Source organism: Cyprinodon variegatus, unplaced genomic scaffold (genome assembly GCF_000732505.1).
Source record: "Cyprinodon variegatus isolate N-32 unplaced genomic scaffold, C_variegatus-1.0 Scaffold64, whole genome shotgun sequence".
NCBI lineage: Eukaryota > Metazoa > Chordata > Actinopteri > Cyprinodontiformes > Cyprinodontidae > Cyprinodon > Cyprinodon variegatus.
In genome coordinates, this window is record NW_015150517.1 from 1,365,976 (window position 1) to 1,387,008 (window position 21,033).

General features: G+C 36.0%; 1 protein-coding gene across 1 annotated transcript in view; it reads right to left on the reverse strand.

The window, feature by feature from the left end:
* kif3c (kinesin family member 3C) overlaps positions 1-14,347 on the reverse strand; it is a 23,281-nt gene extending 8,934 nt beyond the window's left edge. Inside the window, exons 1-3 of the mRNA XM_015371757.1 lie at positions 12,452-14,347; positions 833-934; positions 584-706 (exon numbers count right to left, since the gene is read on the reverse strand). Coding sequence (XP_015227243.1) covers positions 584-706; positions 833-934; positions 12,452-13,858 — 1,632 coding nt within the window. The 5' untranslated portion in view covers positions 13,859-14,347. The remainder of the gene's footprint in view (positions 1-583; positions 707-832; positions 935-12,451) is intronic.
* Positions 14,348-21,033: the final 6,686 nt, after the last annotated feature.

Sequence of the window (21,033 nt, forward strand, 5' to 3'; positions counted from 1 at the left end):
CATCCATCCATCCATCCATCCATCCATCCATCCATCCATCCATCCATCCTTTTCAACTGTGATTCAACGTATTAATCAAGAACTTTAAGTAGACATATACTAAATGTAAATTTGTCTCAGAGTAAACATGGCTGCTGCACTGAATATTATACCTTTTTATCTATCTGTGAGAATCTAATGAGGCGATAATAGACTACTTTCACTTTTTTAGCTAGTGTCAAACTTGTGAAGATCAGTTGTTTGGCCTCAGGTCTCTGACTTTGCTAAACCTTTGAAAGTCGCTTGATATGGCGACTTCAGTGAATCTGTGGTACTAAAGTGGTGGGAGGCGGCTTCGCTTTGAAGGTAAGTGTTGGAGGAAAAAAATTATATAACTCATGACAAATTAATACCATCATAGTCTAAAAGAGTTATTTAATCATTTACTGCCTATAAGTGACCGAAAGATTGAAAAAGTATGATCTAAGACATTGAAGACAAGAGAAAAAGAAGAAGCAGGATGGCAGGAAACATCTAAAGGTAACATCATTTTACATCAGGCCTTGGTCATTTTGAATAAAAACTAGGTTGCACTGATGATTACCTTCTTGAGTTTCTTTGTCTTAACCTCGACCTCTTGTTGAAGAGACGTGAAAGTTTCCCTCAGCTCCACTGTCTCCTCATCCTGGATCAACATCTGCTGCTGCATCTCTCTCTCTCTGCGTGTCTGAAAGCAGATAAGCAATCTTTGACTTGAATGTTTAAGCTGTATTTACAAGTAAATACATTTCTTAAATATGCAGCATGAAACAAACTATCTGAAAATAAAATAAAACAACAAATAGCGGCGTACCTGCTCAGCGATCTCCTGCCTTTTCATCTCTAGAATCTTCTGTTGCTCATTGGTGTGATCTATTATGTTCTTCCCTCCAACAAGCAGCTTGCTTTCCATTGCCTGAAAAGTTAAACAACATGTAAAACAATTTAGGGTAAACTTTATGTATAAATGGACTTTGTTAAGTAACATACTTGTCTAATATAAGGCGAAGAGTTTTAATATGATATGGTGAAATAAAGATAAATGGCTATTTGCAGGTATTTTACTATAAAATACATTTTAAAAGTATTATATTTATCTAACAAAGAATACAAGATGTTAAAAGATAAACTGTATGTATCTATTAATAAAATTAATAGTTTTAAGAAAAAAAAAAAAAGGTATTATAGATTACGAAACATTTTTATTTTATTTTTGGTGATTAATTGATTACAAAATTCACTATAGTCCAAATCTGAAAAAGAAATCCCAAATATTTATTTTTGCATATTATAATATAGTGCTAATTATCGCTTATAGAAACATCAATAGAACTACTATACTTAAACCATTAAAAATAAAAAAGCAATAAGATAATCTACCCAATAAAAGAAATTATCCAAACAAATTAAATCCAGTTAAAGGCTGATAATAGGCTGTGTTCAAAAAAATCAGGAATTAATGAGAAAAAAAAGAATTCTTATCTCTAAAATCGATTATTTGCTTTTATTTTAATCATTAATGTTTAACTAAATCCAAACTCTAGCAGTAATTTAAACGACAATACAATTATAAAAGAGCCTGAAAAGGCCTTTCAGTCTCTTTGAGGTCAAACTGAGTTCATGTAGATGTTTAACATTTGCGTCCTTGTGAGAGCTTGAAGCTGCCATCAGCAAAACCGCTCTGCTGATGGATCTGCGAGCTGTCAGCTCAACATCATTACGACGACAAAACAGAACAAGCTGAGCTCTGCTCAAGCTAAGAGCTGCAGGCGGTAGACGTGCTTTAGAAGTGGGTCTGAATAAGCAACAGTAAAATATGCCGTGCAAAATGATTCATACCTCTTGAACATTTATTAGCTTTTTGTCACGACCTAAATGCATTCTCTGGTATTTTTATTTTATAAACCAACAATGGGGTTTTGTATGATTTTTAAAGAAGAAGCAGAATGTGCATTGTTTAGTCTCCGTTTCTGCAGCCTCTTACAGTTTTTCTACTTTTACTCTGTAATTATCTTCACCTGTTAATTAACTCAGCCAACTTTCCTGCACCTGCTAAACTGAATTCCTTCAAGAATGATAATACGTTGGTGGTTCTATTTTATTTACTTGAGCTTGTTTTTGTCATCACCTCCCCATAGGATACTTTGTGCATTTTTTTTTCTTCGTTTTTTTTTCTTGCATTTTATTCCCTGTGTATTCTATTTTTTCCTGTAAGATCAGAATGTACTGCTTTTCCTTCGACTAAGTGTGTGTTTCTTTAATCTTTTTTCATTTTACCCTCTGAAATCGAAATTGAGATCTGTGAATCACGCCAATTAAAACTCTGTTTTCGCTTTGATGCAGCACAACCCCCCCTACAAATTCTGATTATTATGGAAGCTCTCTTGCAGGTCTTTCATTCAGATCAGATTTCCAGTATGTTAAACTAAAAGCTGTTGTTCTACTTTCTCCTGCCAAAGTTATGGATCTCTGCATACCCTCCTCCAGAGTTACTATAGACATCTTTGCTGCCTCTTTGATTGAACCTCTTTCTTGGCTTGTCAGTTTAAATAAACAGTCATATGTTAGCATGTTAATAGCTGTGCCTTGGGCTTTTATGTTTAGATGATGGATTGAACTGAGTTTCACGAGGTGTTAAAAGCCTAGAATATTGTGTTTTTTAACCAAAACCTGCTTTAAACTTCTCCATAACTTCATTTCTGTCTTTTAAATAGGACTGAAACAATTATTCAGATCACTTGTTATTAATCAGATATTGAGATACTCGTCAACTAATTTAATAATAGATCAATTGTTGAGTATAGAGCCTCTAAAGGATGCTTAGCTGAAAGAGAAACACACCCAAAGCTGGTATTGTACCAAAAGTGTGAAAAATAGATAAACATTTTGTGTTTAAGAAGAAAAACAGTTTTTTTTTCCATTATATACTCTATCCAGAAATTCACAAAAGGCATCGTTTTAGTTTCACATGGTTTAAATTCTGTGTAAAATCTTCTGCCATCCGATTATCCATAGATTGATAAATTAAGGAATTGGAAGATTAATCAAGTAGAAAAATAGTGAGTTGCAGCCCTACTTTTAATGCTGTTTGTTCACTAATGTATAATAAAAACAAACCTCACAGAACAGTAGAGATTATTTCACTTATTGGATGAGCAGATAGATTATTAAACCATTGGATAAAGACAATCAGTAAGATGTTAAATTGGTGTTTTAGAATAAATGAGGTGGATAACAAATACATGCTGCAGATTTCTATTTGAAAACATCCATCCTAGCCAGTTTGGATGTAACTCATCAAAAGGTAAATACCTTCAAGTGGCCGGGATATTTATATAGGATGCTGTATCGCTGGGGGGAAAAAACAGTTTTACTTTGAATTTGTGAAAATAAGAAAAAAGGATTCAAGCTTCTGATTAAATCATCTCCACAGCAATTAAACACCTGCTGAGCTCAAACCCTGCAGCTAATTCTCCCCAAATTAGATATAGTTACATGTTGTTGCTGAAGGGTGAAATTGGGAAGAGTAAGAACTCAGAAATTGGATACTCAATAAGTTGAAATAAAATAGAATAGGAAGAAAATTAAGAGCAAAATATGGCAAAGGCGATGGACATTTGGTCCCTGCTTCTTCCAGAACTAAAAACAGAAAGACACAGAGTTTCTGATGTTTGCTGCTGCTACTTTCCTCTTAACTTACACATACATACATTGTCCTTTTAAAATCAAAACAGAAAAGCACAAATAAACTGCAGCTGAGTACAGTGATGTCATTCAGGAAGGAGGCAACACAGAAAGCCTCTTTGTTTCAAGCTGTCTTTGTGTTCAGTGTGTGTGACACTCTTTGTGTTCCTACATATTCTTTAAGCGTCATTAGAGGCCTGAATTATGGCAGGGATTTCCCCCTAGTTTTTGCTTCCTATGTTCCTTTAATGTTCCTAACAACCCAGCCACATTCCTCATATGCAGGCGGGGAATATTCTGTAAGTCAGCACTTGAGAAGGTGCATAGTTTCAGATTTGAGCTTCATTCATGGAAGAAAAGATCCACTGTGTGATCTTCACTGGGGTCATGCAACACTGTCATAATGCAAATCACATTTTTGCACTGTAGAAAGCTTTGTTTGCAGTAACATCCAATTAAAATAGAACAATGAGGGTGCAAGCATTGAATGTGAGAAGGAAGAATCCAGCAGAGGGGAAAGGCTTCAAAAACAAGGATCAACAAAGACAGAAGAGTCGATAACAATTACAAAAAAATAGTTTAAGGCTATATTGACAAAAAAAAGCCACAAAAACAGTTAATATACTAAAATCCTCTTATAAAGAAAGGTGACAAAACCTATAATAGCTCATCAGGACTTCTAATTAAAATTCTGTTCACCTTCATTTTGCTGTTTTTATGTTTGAAATTTGTTCCTTTTCTTTTATTAGGACTGGTGGTTTGATAGCTTTAGAAATCATAAAATATTCTTTATTTTATTAGTCCCATTAATTTGATCAACTCTTAAAACTGTAGAAAATTTTAATTCCAGGACGAAGAACTGATAACGAAGTCTGTGCATGCAGAAGCTTGTTTGTGGACACATAATCTGCGCCTAAGTCCACAATGAAAAACCTTTCAGCTGTAACTGATCCGTTTCCTGACAGGGGAAAGTAAAGAGAATGGGAAGTGATGCATACAGAACTGGCTCATCCGCATCAAGCCAGCCAATCCCAAGGATGTTGGATCCCGCCTGGAGTGGTCAGGCTATAAATATCATGTGACGACAACAGGTCTCTTATACAGATGGCAGAAAGGAAAAAAGGAACAGAGAAGGAGCAGGTATGAAAGGAGAGAGAAAAAAGCAAATATGGATGTCTCCCAGAATCTCTTATTCATCCTGATCGATGCAGAACCACTTAAGCAGCTGCAGCTTAAAGCCTCAAATCTCATTTATGTTGCTCAGGGTAAGACAACTGCTCACAAACAAATGCAAGAGATCTGGTGAAAAATGCAATCTGCTGAAGATACTCAACCACTTCCTCTTAGTTTCCCTAACATGCAAACATGGAAATATGTGGAAACCATGTGATAATTCATGAAAAAATAAAAAAAATATTGAGTCTAACATTGTATAACTAACTGTCTATGTGTGCATGCTTTGTAAATCTTAATAATTCATATCAACATGCAGTGATTCCAGCAGTTCTGCTTTTTGCTACAATGAAAAATGCCCCACACTGACTTCATCTGTACTCATACACGGACACACAGTGGGCCGATTCATCAATATTTCAGACTATGCAGGCCTGTATGCTGAGAAAATGAGAGCAGAGATGAGCTCTGTTTTCAACCTCCCCCACACTGTAACCTTCAGTTTCAGGCCTCTCTGTCTCCATCCTTCTTCCCACTCTCATTTCACAGGATGGCAGCCATATAAACAGGAAACACCATTCCTCTATCCAGCTGAGTATGATAGTGTATGTTTGCACTGTAGAGTTGCTGTAAAAACGGTTAAACTGTTTAGAAGCGGATTTTTTCATTGCAAAAATATAAACATATAAAATAATCCAGCAAATATCTTGTGCTATCTGTCTTCACTTTTTATTTTTGCTTTTTTTAATGGATTTTAAAGTGTTTCTTTAGACGCTGGCTGTGCTTTTTTACTCCTAATCTAGCTGGCAATTTTAAGTGGCATCTTTGTTTCCTCCCTTTTTTAGCCGCACACTCCACAAGATATTATGATATATTATGATTATTAAGTACAAAACAAGGACAGTTGCTTTACAGAAGCTAAAATCAAAGGAAAACATGTAAAACATTACATTAAATAGGAAAAAGAATTCTAAAAGTTTACAATGATTTGTTTGGGCCATTGTAACACATGAATGTGCTTTGACCTTAGAATTTTTTTATTGTAAATCTGTTTGATGAGGGTCATTGTCCTGCTGGAACATGAACCTCCACCCAAGTTGTTTTCCCTCGGGATTTCCCTATATTTAGCTCTATCCACATTATCACAAACATTAAACAGTCTCTAATGCAGTCAAGTTTTCCTACAGCATCTCCTGTATGATGCATTAGAAACTTCAAGTGAGATTTAAGGTTTTCCTTCAATAACTACCTTGATGTTATTCTGGAAATCCCAACTTTGCAGAAAACAAAACTAGCAGATTTCACATAGAGACATCCTAGTAGTCATAGTCATTGTTGGTGCAGGAATTACCTAATATGGGCAGAACACTGATTTCCTTCAACAGCCATTCTGTGTTTTAAGCGTCTGAGAACAAATGTTTATCATATTGGGCTTCAAGAAAGCAGTACTCACAGAGTTTCCAACTACAGACTTTAGCCAAAAATATTTTAATTTCATTTTTTTTATCTTTTTATTAGATTCCTTTTTTTGTATGAAAAGTTAATTCCCTGAATTTTTCAACTGACTTAGACCTTTGCCTCCTGCACTAATGGTAAAAGTGAACTTTTGGCAAATCAACTTTATAAAGCTTGAAAGTTTTGTCAGGCTACTTTTCAGAATATTACAAGAGCCAGTTTGAGTCGTAAAAGGTATTTTTACAGTATATGAATATATATTATTTAGAAAAATTAGGGATGCACGATATAATCGGCCCCCTATCGGTATCGGCCTGTATCGGCCTTAAAACTGAATATCGGACATCGGCCACCCCACCGATATTTAACCCGATATTTGATCAGCTTCTGAGTTTCTAAAGTCTAAAAAAAAATACTACTACTTCTTCCTCAAAAACTTCTTTTTTACAGACTTAAAAACTTCTAAAGACGAGGGAAAAAATATTAATACATTAAAATATCACAATATCTTCATATGCTGATATATTGCCATTTAAAAACACCATATCAATCTCTTTTACTAATGAAATATTGCTATATGTCATCATTATGCTACGAAATCCCCCGAAAATTCACGAAATTTTGCCATATTTTTATATGTTGATATATTGACGCGGTATCGCTCTATTTTACTAACAAAATCTCACAAGAACTTGCAAAATATCACAAGAGTTTGTAACAGAACGATGAAATTTCACGAGATTTTGAAAGTAAAATTTATTTAAAAATCAATTTGATATCAGCATATGAAAATATATTTGAGTATATTATTTTTCAAAGTGTCAGAAATGGATAACAAAACTGCTATTTTCAATGACTACTTATTTTTGTCCAGCTTTAACATCGGTATCGGTTATCGGCTACATGAGTTTTAAAATATCGGCATATCGGATATCGGCCAAAATCCCAATATCGTGCATCCCTAAGAAAAATCTTTTTCATCACCATTTAATAGTATAACCTATCAGGTTGCAACGAGAGAACTTTGTCAGCTAAATTTCAATACCTCCATAGTTCATTGGAACATTACAAAGAAAAAACATTTTCTACTATTGATTAAAGAAGTAGGGGAAAAAAAGTCTCTAGTGAGAGGTACAGAGAAAAAGCAAAGACATGCCTGCCATTTTGACCCAGAAATTGGATCTAAGAATAGTCCAGTTGAGGAGTCAGTGAGAGAAGCTTCCTGATAAGAAGCTGCTGCTCAGCATGAAACTCTGAGAAGCAGCTGCAGTGACACACAAATGTTTTACAGCAACACTGATACAGTAATAGGCCAATTAAATGCTGATTTAACTGTTTAGTTCGGAGGGAAAAAGTAGGATTATAAATCATAAGACATATAGACAGAAATGCATCTGTAAAACTTCATCTAACATCAAAAAGACCCAACAAATCTTAAACAAGAGACGCAATTGTGTAAAAAGATTTGATTATTGGTGAGACAATGTGTAAATTAATGATTCAGTCAATAAATCTGTGCAGTTTTGCTTCTACTGGAAGTTTAAACACCTTCTCATCTCCTTTGTTGAACAACATTAAATATGACAGCAAGGAAGGTTAATATGACGAGGACAAGAATGATCCACTAAAATACAAAATAAGTTGGAAAAGTTGCTGTCTGGGTAAAGATCATACTGAAATAAACATGAAGTCTGGAATGAAAATTCTTATTTACACTCTCTTTCATATTATCCTTTGGACTTTGATGTTTCTCCTTTTAAATTTTGGCTTTAACCACTACAGTCCTAGTGCTATACGACTATGTAATAAACCTGACGGAGCAAAATGCACCCAGTCAAGAGGAGAACGTTTGTAATAAATGCACTTAAATTAAAAAGATATCACAGATGACTCAAAAATGTAGGAAATGTCAATAACAACAGAGATTTTTTTTTAAATGCAGTGGTTCTCTTTTCAGGACCACTTAAAAGAAATCAAAAATCATGAAAGTAAAAAACTAAGTACAGTCAAATACATGTTTAACACAGTTGTAATGTGATATTTATAAATTGTACATGTGTCACAAAGAAGATGTTTTGTTTTCAAAGTCATTATTAATCAAAGATGGTTTATTCGCCAGATTAAATTGCTATCAGCCCATAAAACAGTTGTGATTGTTTAACCTGCCGTCCCTGTCTCTAGGCTAATTATTGATAACTGGAGCTTTATAATCCATATTTAGAGGAAAATGCAATCATTGCTGTCCTTTGGTGATTCCAGTAAAAAGATTTGATGATTTTCCAGCTAATAGTTAATATTTATTGCTTTCTAATTTTCTTGTGTAAGGTGATGTTTGGTCAATATAAAATATAAAACTATTCTAAAGTTAACCTTTAACTAACTGACTTTTGTTGGAAGGATTTACTGATTTTCTGCGTTGAATTTATCTGAATAAGCAGTGTATAAATGAATATTGTGTGAACAATATTGAATCATCAGGTCTAAACCTGTGATGCTTTATGTTGTCTTGCTTGTAGTATGACCTCAGAGCATTAATGGGGTTTCACAGCAGTTGGACCAACAGCACACCGTACTGTAACACGCAGATGGAACAACCAGCTGAGCCAACAGAGATTCACAGTTTCTGACCTACATTTGCTTGCTGAGAGTCTAAAGGAAAGCAGAGGGAGTAAATGCTGCTGCATTACATCTGATCTTAACACTAATTGGTTATTTTGAGCTTGGTATGACCTAAAGTCTCTCTCCGCCCAGCAACTCCTGTCTCATTGGTTAAAAATGACAACAACAAAAAATAAAAACCTCTAGAGAATGATCAGTGATTGGTGGTTTATTTAAACCTCATCAAACTCAATTAAAACCAGCCTTAGAAGGTGAACCTAGTAATAAATAAGGCATGAAGATTATAAATGGAGACCTAATTGCGGCTTTAATGTACAGTACATCTGGAAAATGTCTATTTTTTCATAATTTTGTTTTTGTTTGCTTTAGTGGTACATTAAATAACTGATTAATCGCTCTAATTAGTCTATTTACCTTTAAAGATGGAACACATTAGGAAAAAAAGCACCATATGAAACATTATTTCTTGGTTCTTTTAGCTCAATCACTTTATGGCTAAAAGCACCGATATACTTTATATATTTGTTTAATCACGCAGGTCTAAAATCTAGTGGCTAAAAGAAAAGATGCATGCATCAAAGGCAGGAAATACTTCTTCCCTTAATCAGCTTCCACCACTGGGTTGATCTCTGATTGTCATCGCTTAGGAGCTGCCCAGTGAATCATGTTGTCTGAGAGTCTAAACATTTTTAACTAAGTATCTCTAAAACCTATAAACGTTTTCCTCTGAGGAATAACATGACAGGTTGAAATATGAGTATTGCAGAGTAAATAATTTAAATCAATTAAGGTATCAAACCAATCAGTTCGATTATTTTACTTATATCAGCTGTTTTGCTCAAATATAAAATGCAGAAAGCAAGAAAAAGATAACCTCAGTGCAGTTTGAATAACTCTGGGTCCGATTTAGTCAACGCATGTTGTCTTTTGGGTCTTTGGGGCAACTTTAAACCTTTTTAAAGCAATAAAAATAACTCTGTGAGGGTTTTTTGATTTCTCCTGAAGCAACCAGGCTCAACATCCACACTGAGTGGTATCTCTCAAAGCAAAATAGATTGAGTCAGTTCTGGTAATAGCTGAAAGCTCTTTTGTACAGATAGCAAATTGCAACAGCAAATAATCGTAAAACATTTCTCATTTGATAAAGAATACACAAGGTAGCAATGGGGTAGAAGAAACGTGGAACCCACATCATTAAAACTCTTGAAAGTAAAACTTTCTTCCCTCCTCTCATCACCTCAGGCAACTCAGTAAGATGATCCTGCAGTGTTTCATGTTGGTCGGTTGAGGCTGCAGCGACAGGATTATAGAGCTCAGTGACTCGGTCTTCCTGCACGAGTGACTTATTTATTGGATATGCCCTATGAGTCAGAACGAGTGATTAATGCAGCTCTGGCTCAGTCTTTGCTGTGTGTGATTGTGGCATGCATCTGAATGGCAAAGTGAACTGCTTTCTTAAGAATCGAGGATTTAACAGCTTCAGACTGAAAAAAAATACCAATTATAGTCTCCACAGTAAATAAAAGGCCTAGTTAAATTTGTTTTTTTTTTTGGCTGCATGTTGGAGTTGTTGCCCCACAGCCATAATTTCTCCATCCCAGCCAGGGGTCTTTCCACCTGTTCTCCCAATTCCTGCCTCGTTTTTCTCTGTTTCCTTCCCAAATTCCACAAACTTGACCGTGACATTTGGTTTTAAATTGCCCTTTAGGGACGAGTCTGTGTGTACATGATAATTTCACCTGTGTGACGCCTTGTGATGGACGTGACATGTCCGTGATGTACCCTGCTTCTCGCTAAGAACTGCTTTATATGGTGGCCAGGGGGTGCAAAAGTGATGCAAATACACAAATCTACAGCACATACAAAAAGTACTGCAAAGACTAAAATTAAAGTAGTAAAAACAAAACAAAAAAAAATCACACAAAAACATTTCTAGGAGAGCAGCAAAGTGCAACGTTTTGCAAAAATGTAATTGATGCTTATAAAAGCAGATGCAACAGAAAAATGCTGAAAAGGAAAAAAAAACAGACCATCGTCAACTCAAATGAGACCAGCCCATAGTGTCATCATTCTATCCTTTCTGGAGTTTTTGGTTCTGTTTAAGTTTTATTTTGAGTTTTTAGTTACACTTTGATTTATGCAATTCTGTGTTTTCCGGGTCATTGGTTTAATTTCCATTTTGCGTCATTCTAGTTGTTTTCTGCTTTTATTTGAGCACTTATGTAATTCTAGTTTACTCTCGGTTGTCCCCTTGTGTCAGTCTCCTTTCCTCTAGTTCCCTTCTAGTTCCTCCTGTTCCCACCTGCTTCCAATCAGTTGAATACTCCATTCATTGTTCTTTTTTAGCGTATATGCTCTTCCTCTGCAGTTAATGTTTTGCTGGATTCTTATCATTCCTCTGGATTATTCCTCCCTCACGTCTCCTTATTTTTGTTTCCTGCGTTTCCTGTTGGTTCCAGATTATAGCTCCTGTATTTTTACTTCTACATTAAAATGTTCAATAAATTATTTCTGCCTTTTCGGGTCTCCATTTGGGTCCTCAACAAGTATCCACTAATCCAGACACGTAGAAATTACAAGGAACTTATATGTACAGACCCGAAAAACTAAAAAAAAAAGCATAAATGGTATGCTGTCTAAGGACAGTTGGAGGGGAAAAAATAAAAGTATAGTTTCCTTTGTATAAATTAAAAAAAATCTCTCTTTGCGTCATGTTTATGGCTTTACTAAGGGTGTGGACCCATATGAGTAGGTGATCGTGTCTCCTGAATGACCTGGAGCATTTCGATTATGCAACACTATTTTGCAGCTTTTCTTTACTTGCTTTTGCTTTCCTTCTTACATTGTTTACGTGTTTCCAACGGGCTTCACATCTGCAGCTTTTTGCAGCTTGTTCCTCTTAATTTTCTATGATTTCAGCATCTCTCTTTTACATTTCATTTACTTTGCCTGTGTTTCCTGTGTTTGTGTGTCATGTTGGGTATGTATGTATTTGCAGGGTAGCTGCATCCCATGGCCACCTCGCTTTAACCCTAAAAAAAGTAACCTAACTATTCAAGTGCATTACATTCAAGTCGCAAAACTATAATTTTTTTTTGTGAAAGTAGTTGCTGAATGTAACTTTAAAGGTTTTAGATTTTAAAAACAGCAGGTAAGTTGGTCTTTGTTGTTTTAATATGGGGGTTTAACCAGAGCAAATGTGGTCCACCAGCAATCTTTTGAGTAAAAAATCTTATTTGGAGATGGATATAATGTATTTTATCTTTTTTTTCTTAGCAGAAATACATTGCTAACTACACATTTATGTCATAACATTATCATGTTTTCCCCATGTCCTAAATGCTTGAGAATGGGAAGAGTTAAATTGTAACCCTGAAACTAGAAGAAAATGGCTTGTATGAAGATAACGCTCAATATCCAACTAATTTTTATGAAAAAGAATGCTTTAATTTTGGATGAAAGGCAAGAGTGAAAAAGAGCCAATTTTCATGGTTAGACTCACCTTGTATCTGGCAGTAAGCTGTTCAGTGGCTTCCTGTCTCTTCCTCAGATCCCCCATCATCTTCTCGTTTTCCCCCAGGAGCTTCTGCTTTTCCCCTGCCAACAGGAATCGATCATCTCTGATGGCCTCATTCTCTTTCTCTAACCTCTGTTCTTCTAGCTTTGCAAACTGTTCTGCTTCCTCTTCCTCAACCTCCTCCTCATCTTCCTCCTCTTCATTCCCATCTCTTTCCCAAGCCTCATCGTCCATCTGCTCCTTTTTCTGTTTGCTCCTCCACCTCCTGTGGTTGAGCTGGGCCCTGAGACGAGCGATCTCCTTCTGGAACTCACGGAGCAGAGCATCTTTGGGGTCCTCGTTGACTCTGGGCTGGTTCTGGATGTTCTTTGCACGGTTGGCATAACGAAGGGTGGTCAGAGTCTCTTCGTAATGCTGGGGGGCAGGACCAAGAGTTGCAACCATGACAGTCTTTGCATTACCACCCAAAGAGTCCTGCAACAGTCGGGTCAGCTTGGAGTCCCTATACGGCACATGGCCACTACGTCCATCTGCTAAAGCTGAGATCACGTTCCCTAGAGCTGATAGAGACAGGTTGATCTTAGCAGCTTCTTTAAGACGGTCTCCCTGGACCCCAGTCTTGGCTTGCCTCTCACTGCCAGCCAGGTCGACCAGGTTTAGGCGTCCAACTCGGATATGCTTCCTCCCATCTGGTCCCGGCTGGCTGCATTCCACTGTGATCAGAAACAAGGCGTGGGACCTGGACGAATGTTCATTCATGTCTGTTGCCCCAACTGCTCGCGCCTGATTACCAACATTCATTACCTCCTCTATCTCCTTGATGCTTTTGCACACGCATGACGTGAGATCTTGAACATACACTCCTGTCTCTGGACTTTCTCTGAGCTCCAGTCCTCTGGTGTTGCCGTGGTTGGGGTCAAGGAGATCACGGATCTCTTCTCTGTAAATCTCTAGGTAGGAGGCTCGCACCAGGTACTGCTTGTCAGATTGTGAGCGGGAGATGTGCGTGAATATGTGGTCAAAAGCATTAGGGATCACACCTTGCTTCTCCGGGTCCAGCCACACCCCCTGCATGGTGTATGTTTTCCCAGTTCCGGTCTGCCCGTAGGCAAAGATGGTGCCATTGAACCCTGCAAGAACCGAATCTATCAACGGCCGGACGCTTTCATCATAGAGGTCTCGCTGTTTAGAGCTTGAGTCGTACACCGCATCAAATGTGAATGTTTTTTGGGGCTCGCTTGGTGGAGCCCGGGGGTTTCTGAGGATCACCTGTCCAAGCCGCAGATCCATTTGCACAATCCCCCCAGCAGGACCAATGGATTCCTCTTTGCGGTTCAACGGACGGCATCGAACTACCACCTTCACTGACTCACTGCTCTTGTTCTTGGACATGACTTCTTTGAAATTAGACAATTTTAAATGAATAAGGCTTTAATATTTTATCCAGATTCTATGACAGCTCTCTTTGAATTGCATATCATAAAAAAATGAAGAATAACATATTCAGCATGGCTTCTTGGTCATGTCACCACACAGAGAAGAAATTGTAGCTAAAAATAGAGATGAAAAAAATTACCATTGCAAATGATGCGACCCCCCCTCGCTCTGATTTCATTTGCTTATTGTCCACGAACTGTCGGTCAATGATTCTCAAGCTTTGCATTGAAGCTCCATTATACGTTCACATTCACACGGCGGAAAGAAAGAAATGTCCAATAACGCCAGGAATGACACAAATCAATTCATACATCTTCCTCCGGTCGTCATGAATCCAGAAATCCTGCAGGAGCGCCACATACCGATGTCTGCATCTTCCAGTCCCCCCGCTGAAAGATGCTCTGAAGCGGATCTGAGAGGAGACGGAGCTTCATTCCTGTGTGAAAAACACACACACACACACCCAGAGACACACTCATTCAACCACCACACCCCACATCACTGCGGAGTCCAGCAGAGGATCATGGGAAATGGAGTTTGCTGCTCAATGACGAAATGATTGTTGTCCAAGGCTGCCACCAAATAGAGCAACACAAAAAGGTATTACAGTCAAAAAAGTAAATTTACTATTTAGCGTATTTATTCCTAGATGTCATTAATGTAAAAAAAAATAATGAAACAAGACAACTTAAAATGATAAATGAACAAACAGGGAGAAACAAGTGGGTTGTAACTAGTTGGATCTACTTAGTTACATTTATATGAGTAACTTTTTGAAAACAAAGTACTTTACCCCACCATACTTTCTAACTTTACTGGGGTAGCCTAATATTCTAATGTACGGAAGGGGATTAGTGCCACTAAAATAAAAAAAAAAGTGAACTGATTTTTAAATCATATCTCAGTATAATTTCTGACTTTTTTCTCAGAATTCTCACTTTAATCTCAGAATTAAAAGAAGAACTGTAAATTTACAGTCATATGTTTATATTACAGTTTTTAAATATATATATATTTAACTGTTTTTCAAGGCTGCACTTTAAAAAAAGAATAAATTGTTCAGAGAGCTGTTTTCAAATGAAATTTCTTTTTGTTTTACACTTGTGTAAATAAAATGGCAAATAAAATCTGTCTAAGTCTAAGAATTCTGACGTTTTTCCCATATTAAACTGAAATAATATTTAAAATCAGTTTTAAAATCACTTTTTTTATTCTTTCAGTGGCCCTGATCCTCTTCCGTACCAATGAGTTATCAGTACTCTTACTTAAATTAAATGTATGGCTATTCTACCCACCACAGGTTGGCTACTTCACTACATGAAAAAAAAACAAAAAAAAAAACACATTTTAAGTAAAACTGCAACACGCGCTCCATTTAATTCCTTTTATTTTTACGTCTACTTGAGTAAAAATATAAGTTAAATCCATGTTAATATTCCAAACTGGTTTCAGGAGATTATACAGAAATGTAAAGGGCTGTGAATTTGTTCAGAAGCATCAAATTAAGTGGTGTCGCCATTTGTGGCCCAATAACGTTGATAAAATTATATTTGAACTTTATTGATCTTTTGACAATAATCAAACTATGGGGTTTTTCCAATGAACTTAATCATCTGAAAGTCTGGGGGATTTTTCAATGGAAAAAAATTATGATGTTAGGGACTCAAGCTTCCCTTTAAATGCTTAAAATCTCCCAGAATATAATTCATATTTGATATAATTTAGACTAAAGTGATTTAAAGGTCGGTTTTGTTTACAGTTTAAAATATTTTGAATAATTGCAAAATTTTAGCAATGTTTGAAAGAAGAGAGTTTTTGTTTCTTATGACAAGTGCACCAGCACATTTTAGGACACCTCGTGGTTGATATGAAAGCTAAAGAGGCTACAATAACAAAATTTAGTGATACTATACCCTAGCCTAAAGATCTTCAAACCAACAGGTACATTTCTACAACAGCGTCTTTGACTCCACATGTGTACATCACAACTAGAATAAGGCTTACTACATTTCTGTAAATAAAAACATATAGCCTATAAAAATTACTTACTTTTAATGAGAAAAAAAGCTCATAAACATCAATAGGTTTTATACAGAGCACCCATATTTTGATATGAGGACTGAAAGTGGACAGAACCTGGAAATCTGAATTTCGGGTTAAGGTTTTATTTAAATAATGTTTAACTAAAGAATCCAATGAGCACTGAGAATATAAACTAAATTAAGGGATTCTGAATTTAAATCAATGATACCATGTCCGTTTTGTGCTTAAAAAGATAGCAGTTAATTTTTTACCTTGACCAAAGACAAACTGAGTTCAGCAAATCATCAAACCTAAAAAAAAGGAATTTTTTGATACTAGTTTATAAAGTGGTTACCTTTGATAAAACAGGTAAATATGCTCATAATTGGATTGATCCGAAAAGGAAAGTCCCTGAAATTTTCTGGTACACAGTAAAAACTCCACCAGAGGAGGGAAATTTTAGCCTCCACCACACCTTTACTGGTGGTTTCTGCTGATGAGTATTTTACAACAACATACTATTACATATTACAACAATAGTTTATATCAACTTGTCTTAAATAAGAACACATAAAAACATAATTAGAGAATGAAAATCATCATAATGGTGTTGAATTTGGCACAACAGCCCCCCCTGGTGAAAGAAATCCAAAATACAATAGTTGACCTACAAATGTTCAAAGTCACCTTTAGAAGGGTTTACAAATGAAGGAGAAATAAATAACTAATTCATCAGCTGATTTTTACGAATTAGGGAGGACAACTTCTGCCACAGAGAATTAATCACAGCTCACAACTGTTTTGATATGAGGTAAGCAAAAGTTAAAAATTACTGTTCCTTTTCATCATGTTGGCTTCATTTACAAACTGGTGCTTTTGGGGAAGTTCAGCCACAAACAATGGAAATAAAACCTGTGTTTAATACAGATACAAGTGGGTCAGAATTATTTGGATGTGAAAAAGTTTATATGATAATATTCTCATAAACATCTAGTTTTGAAATAATATTTAAAGTGAATAATTTTACTTTTTGTTTAATCTAAACTTAGAACCCCATATGCTGCAATTGGAACATGTAATCATACAACAAGCTGTGTTTTCTGGCCTATGATAACAATTATCCAAAGTCATCAGATCTTTATTGGCAGGGTTACAGAAATATGCAGCACTTTGTGTTCATTCAATTGGCTCCAACAGGAAAAAGGTGTCCGAAAGCCTTTTCTTTAAACAATATAGAGTTTAAAGGAAGATAATTAATATGCATAGCACATACTGCTGCTTGGTTACACCCCTATAACCCCAATATTCTTCCAGCTTCTTCACCCACTGAGCTGCTAAAATAAAGACCAAACTCAGTCCAATACTCTTACAAATACTTAATGCTTGCTTGAAAAATAGCTGCATGGAAAGACAGACTTCTTGCTTATTTTGTCCAGAACATGAAGAAAAGTGAGAAGTAGTCACTGACCCACTGTGGGAGTGAGAGATGAAACCTAGGGGCCCCTTGCAGCAAAGAATCCAGGAATGCATCTCGGTCTAAAAAAACAGGAACAAAACATGATTCATTTCTAAGACAAGGTTGTGCAGTTGTGGAGGAAGAGTGATGTGATGTGCAAGGTTTTAGGTAAAACAGGTCTTTCTTTTGCTAAACTAACAACAACAACAACAAAAAATCATCTAAGCTTCTTCAATGCTCTTAATGTATCAGTAGGGATCTTTAAAATGTTACCTCATTAGTCAAACAGTCAGTGCATGTTTGGTCCTTATTTCAAATTTAAACATTTACACATTTACACAACATTTAAGAATAAAAGCATCAGTAATAGGAGCTTTGTGTAAACAAATAAAAAAAAAAAAAACTAATATAAATGTCTGTGTCAGGGTTAGTACTCTTATGTAGCATTTTGAATAGCTTGTGGATAGGAAAGTTATTATTTAAGTACAATACATTTCTTTGGTTTGTTAAAGGAGACAAAATGCCCCAAAACAATATGCACCTTTAATTAAAAGAAGGTGAACAAGTGACATATTTGTTCTTTCTTTATGTGTTCAAAACCAACTGAGTAATGACATGTTAAACCAGGTTTATGAACTCTGGACTCTTAAGTCTTAAAATAGACATAGAGCTGAATGTCATTGGTGTAAAAGTGATAGGAAATGTGAGAAAAGCCTGATGCAAGCTAATAAAAAGTACAAAAGAAATACTAAGGGACCAAGGAATGAACCATGGGGAGCCCTACAGGTTTGAAGAAGCTATTTAAGAAGTAAATAATTTGCCCAAAAAGAGAATTTCTTGTCAAATTTACAGAGGAAAAAAAGTTGATTAACCCCTAAGGGAGAATAAACACACACATAGAAAATAGGCTGTAGAATCCAATCAAAGTGAGAAAGAAATAATATTTTGGATGTTTAACAAAAAAAGCAAGAGACAGATTGACTCTACAGGTTCAACTGTGTGTGGTTAAAAAGTATCGTCTTTCTCTTACATTTTAGCATTTCCGCACATTATTTGTGTTAAATATAGCATCTAAAGCCTTTTTGGCTCAATTTAAAATATTTAAAACTTGCCAACTTTCAGTTTCTTTAGCACTAGAATACATTCTGGCGAATGTTCCTTACTTTTATGTGATTATGGGGGTTTTCACCATACATAATATTTACTTCCTGTTGCTGCTTGCCTTTGCTTGGGAAACCTTTGCTTGGTTCAATGCCAATACAAAGAAAGATAGCTAATATCTCCCACAGGATAAAATCAAAATGTCCCTAGATTTTACTTTCCTAAATACCCCAACACATCATGTTTTCTTTTATAGATCTGTTTATTATCTAGCTTTTAAATCAGCTACACGATACAGCTAGATTTCACCAGCTTACCAACTTTTTTAATTCACTCTTTAGTTTTCTTTTCATTTTCTTCTACAACACAGAGCTTTCTGGATGAACAATAATCTACTTAATCTTGTTTTAGTGTTTCATTTTGCTCTTTTCTTTTTTATGTGCTTCTTCCTTCCTCCATTTGCGTCAAGTCTGTACTTGGGAGTTAGAATCTGGGCATACTAAGCATTCCTAAGAGTGCCTGAGCCAAACTACTCTGACAGGCGGAAGAACAGTCTCTCACCGCCGGACAAATTTAACTCTAAAAACACTTGCAGCAGTGGTGTGTAAGTAGGAATCACATCTTTGCCTTCCAGGTTATCAGTGCACCTTGAAATTTGTCATATTTTATATAGTAAGAACTACAAATAAAATGCATTTTATATAAATGCTATGCAGTGATTAAACTCAAAATATAAAATCATGGTGAAAGAAAGAATACAGGATGTTCCCTCTTTACTATACCGTTAAATAAAACCCAGCATTAATAACTGACTTCAGAGGCCGCAGACATACTGAGACATGGCTATCAACCTAAGCTGACAAGCCTTCTTTTTTTTTTTTTTTTTTTTAGCAGGGGACATGGAAAATATCAAATCAGCATTGTCAGTTAGTTGGGGGGGGACAGAGATACAGGTTAATCCACAGGGACAAATTGTTAAAAACTGCAAAACAAAACCTAAAGCCAGAGTTGGTCCAGACAAAGTCTAAACCTAAATCCAAGTAAGAACCCAACAAGGATGGAAACCTTACTGTATCTTTCAACTTTAGAATAATACGCTTTTTGTGTTGGAATATCATCGAATCCTAACAAAAGAGTAAAGTTGAAAACAAGCACAGTCATTCTGAAGAGTTTGTGATTGTTTACATTTTTTTTACATTCCGAACACAAACTGTTCAAACTTTTACCTTTAAGAGAACTATTTGCCAAAATGGGCCACCAGAGACAGTTTAATCCCCTAGACCAGAGGTCTTCAATATTTTCCAGGCCAAGGACCCCCAAATTGATGGCGAGATGGAGCGGTGACACCCTAACTATATATATTGAATTAAATTATGTTGTATCAAACTAGTCCTATAGTCACTCTATTACATATGGAGTCAAAATAATTTCTCCCTGGGGTTAATATTTCTGATTCTGATTCCTGGTTGATGGGACAGGTGTTGTGAATGAAACGGTGCCCAGCTTGAAAGAGCTCCTGTGTGTCACTGAATGTGCATTGATGACTTAAAAAGACATCTTCTGCCTCCATTTATCTGTGTACTACAGTGTTATGAATTCATGTTAATGTGAATTAAAAGACATTTCAATTACCGTAGTCAAAAAAATTGCAGGGGGGGAATCAAAACTTTCACGACCCCCATCCAGTACATCCATGGACCCCCTAGGGGTCCCTGTTGAAGACCTCTGCCCTAGACTATCTTTTTAATAAACAAGCAACACTATTATGCTTATTTGCACCAATTTAACAATTTATTTTAAATTAGACTGTAAATTTAATGATTAGTTGCAAAATTTTATTTTATTTTAAAATGTATATTTCTATTAAGAAGAGAGTAAACTAAAAGCAAAGTTGAACCCAGTTCAAATTTTATACGCACACACTTGGCTAAGATGTTTGTTATAAACAAGTTAGACTCATTTTATTACCTGTACTTTAACTTTTAACACGACTTTGCCCTAATTTGCGACAGTCTGAAGTAAAGATCTTAACTGCAACCATGATATTTTAACTATAAAAGAAAGAAAAATTCTTACAACTGCAATGTTTTTTTATTATTATTATTTATTTGTTTTACTTTATTTATTTATTTGAGTGACCCCAAATCTTCTTCGTAGGGAAACGCCCGTAAAAAAGCACCGAAGTTATATGACATCACTTTTGACTGACTCACAGCTGGGATGTTCACTGGACCAAGTGCCAACTTGCAATGAACATTTCAACACACCCCGGCGGCCAGAAAACCTGATGAAACTGGCGTCCATGTTGGTTCAACAGGACGCTCTTCACTGTGTTAATCAAAGGGACTTCTGCGCCCTAATGTCCTAACGGCTCACGCAGTAACATTTGGCCTATCGGTCATTTTAAGCGACACCCCTGACAGTTTGGCATTTACAGTTTTATCCAATCATACAGGGCCATTGTTTTGAGTGACAGATTAAACAACCAATGAAAATTGTATATTTTGACAGAAAGAGTGGGAGAGGGCGTGTCCATCGGTCCAGGGAGTCG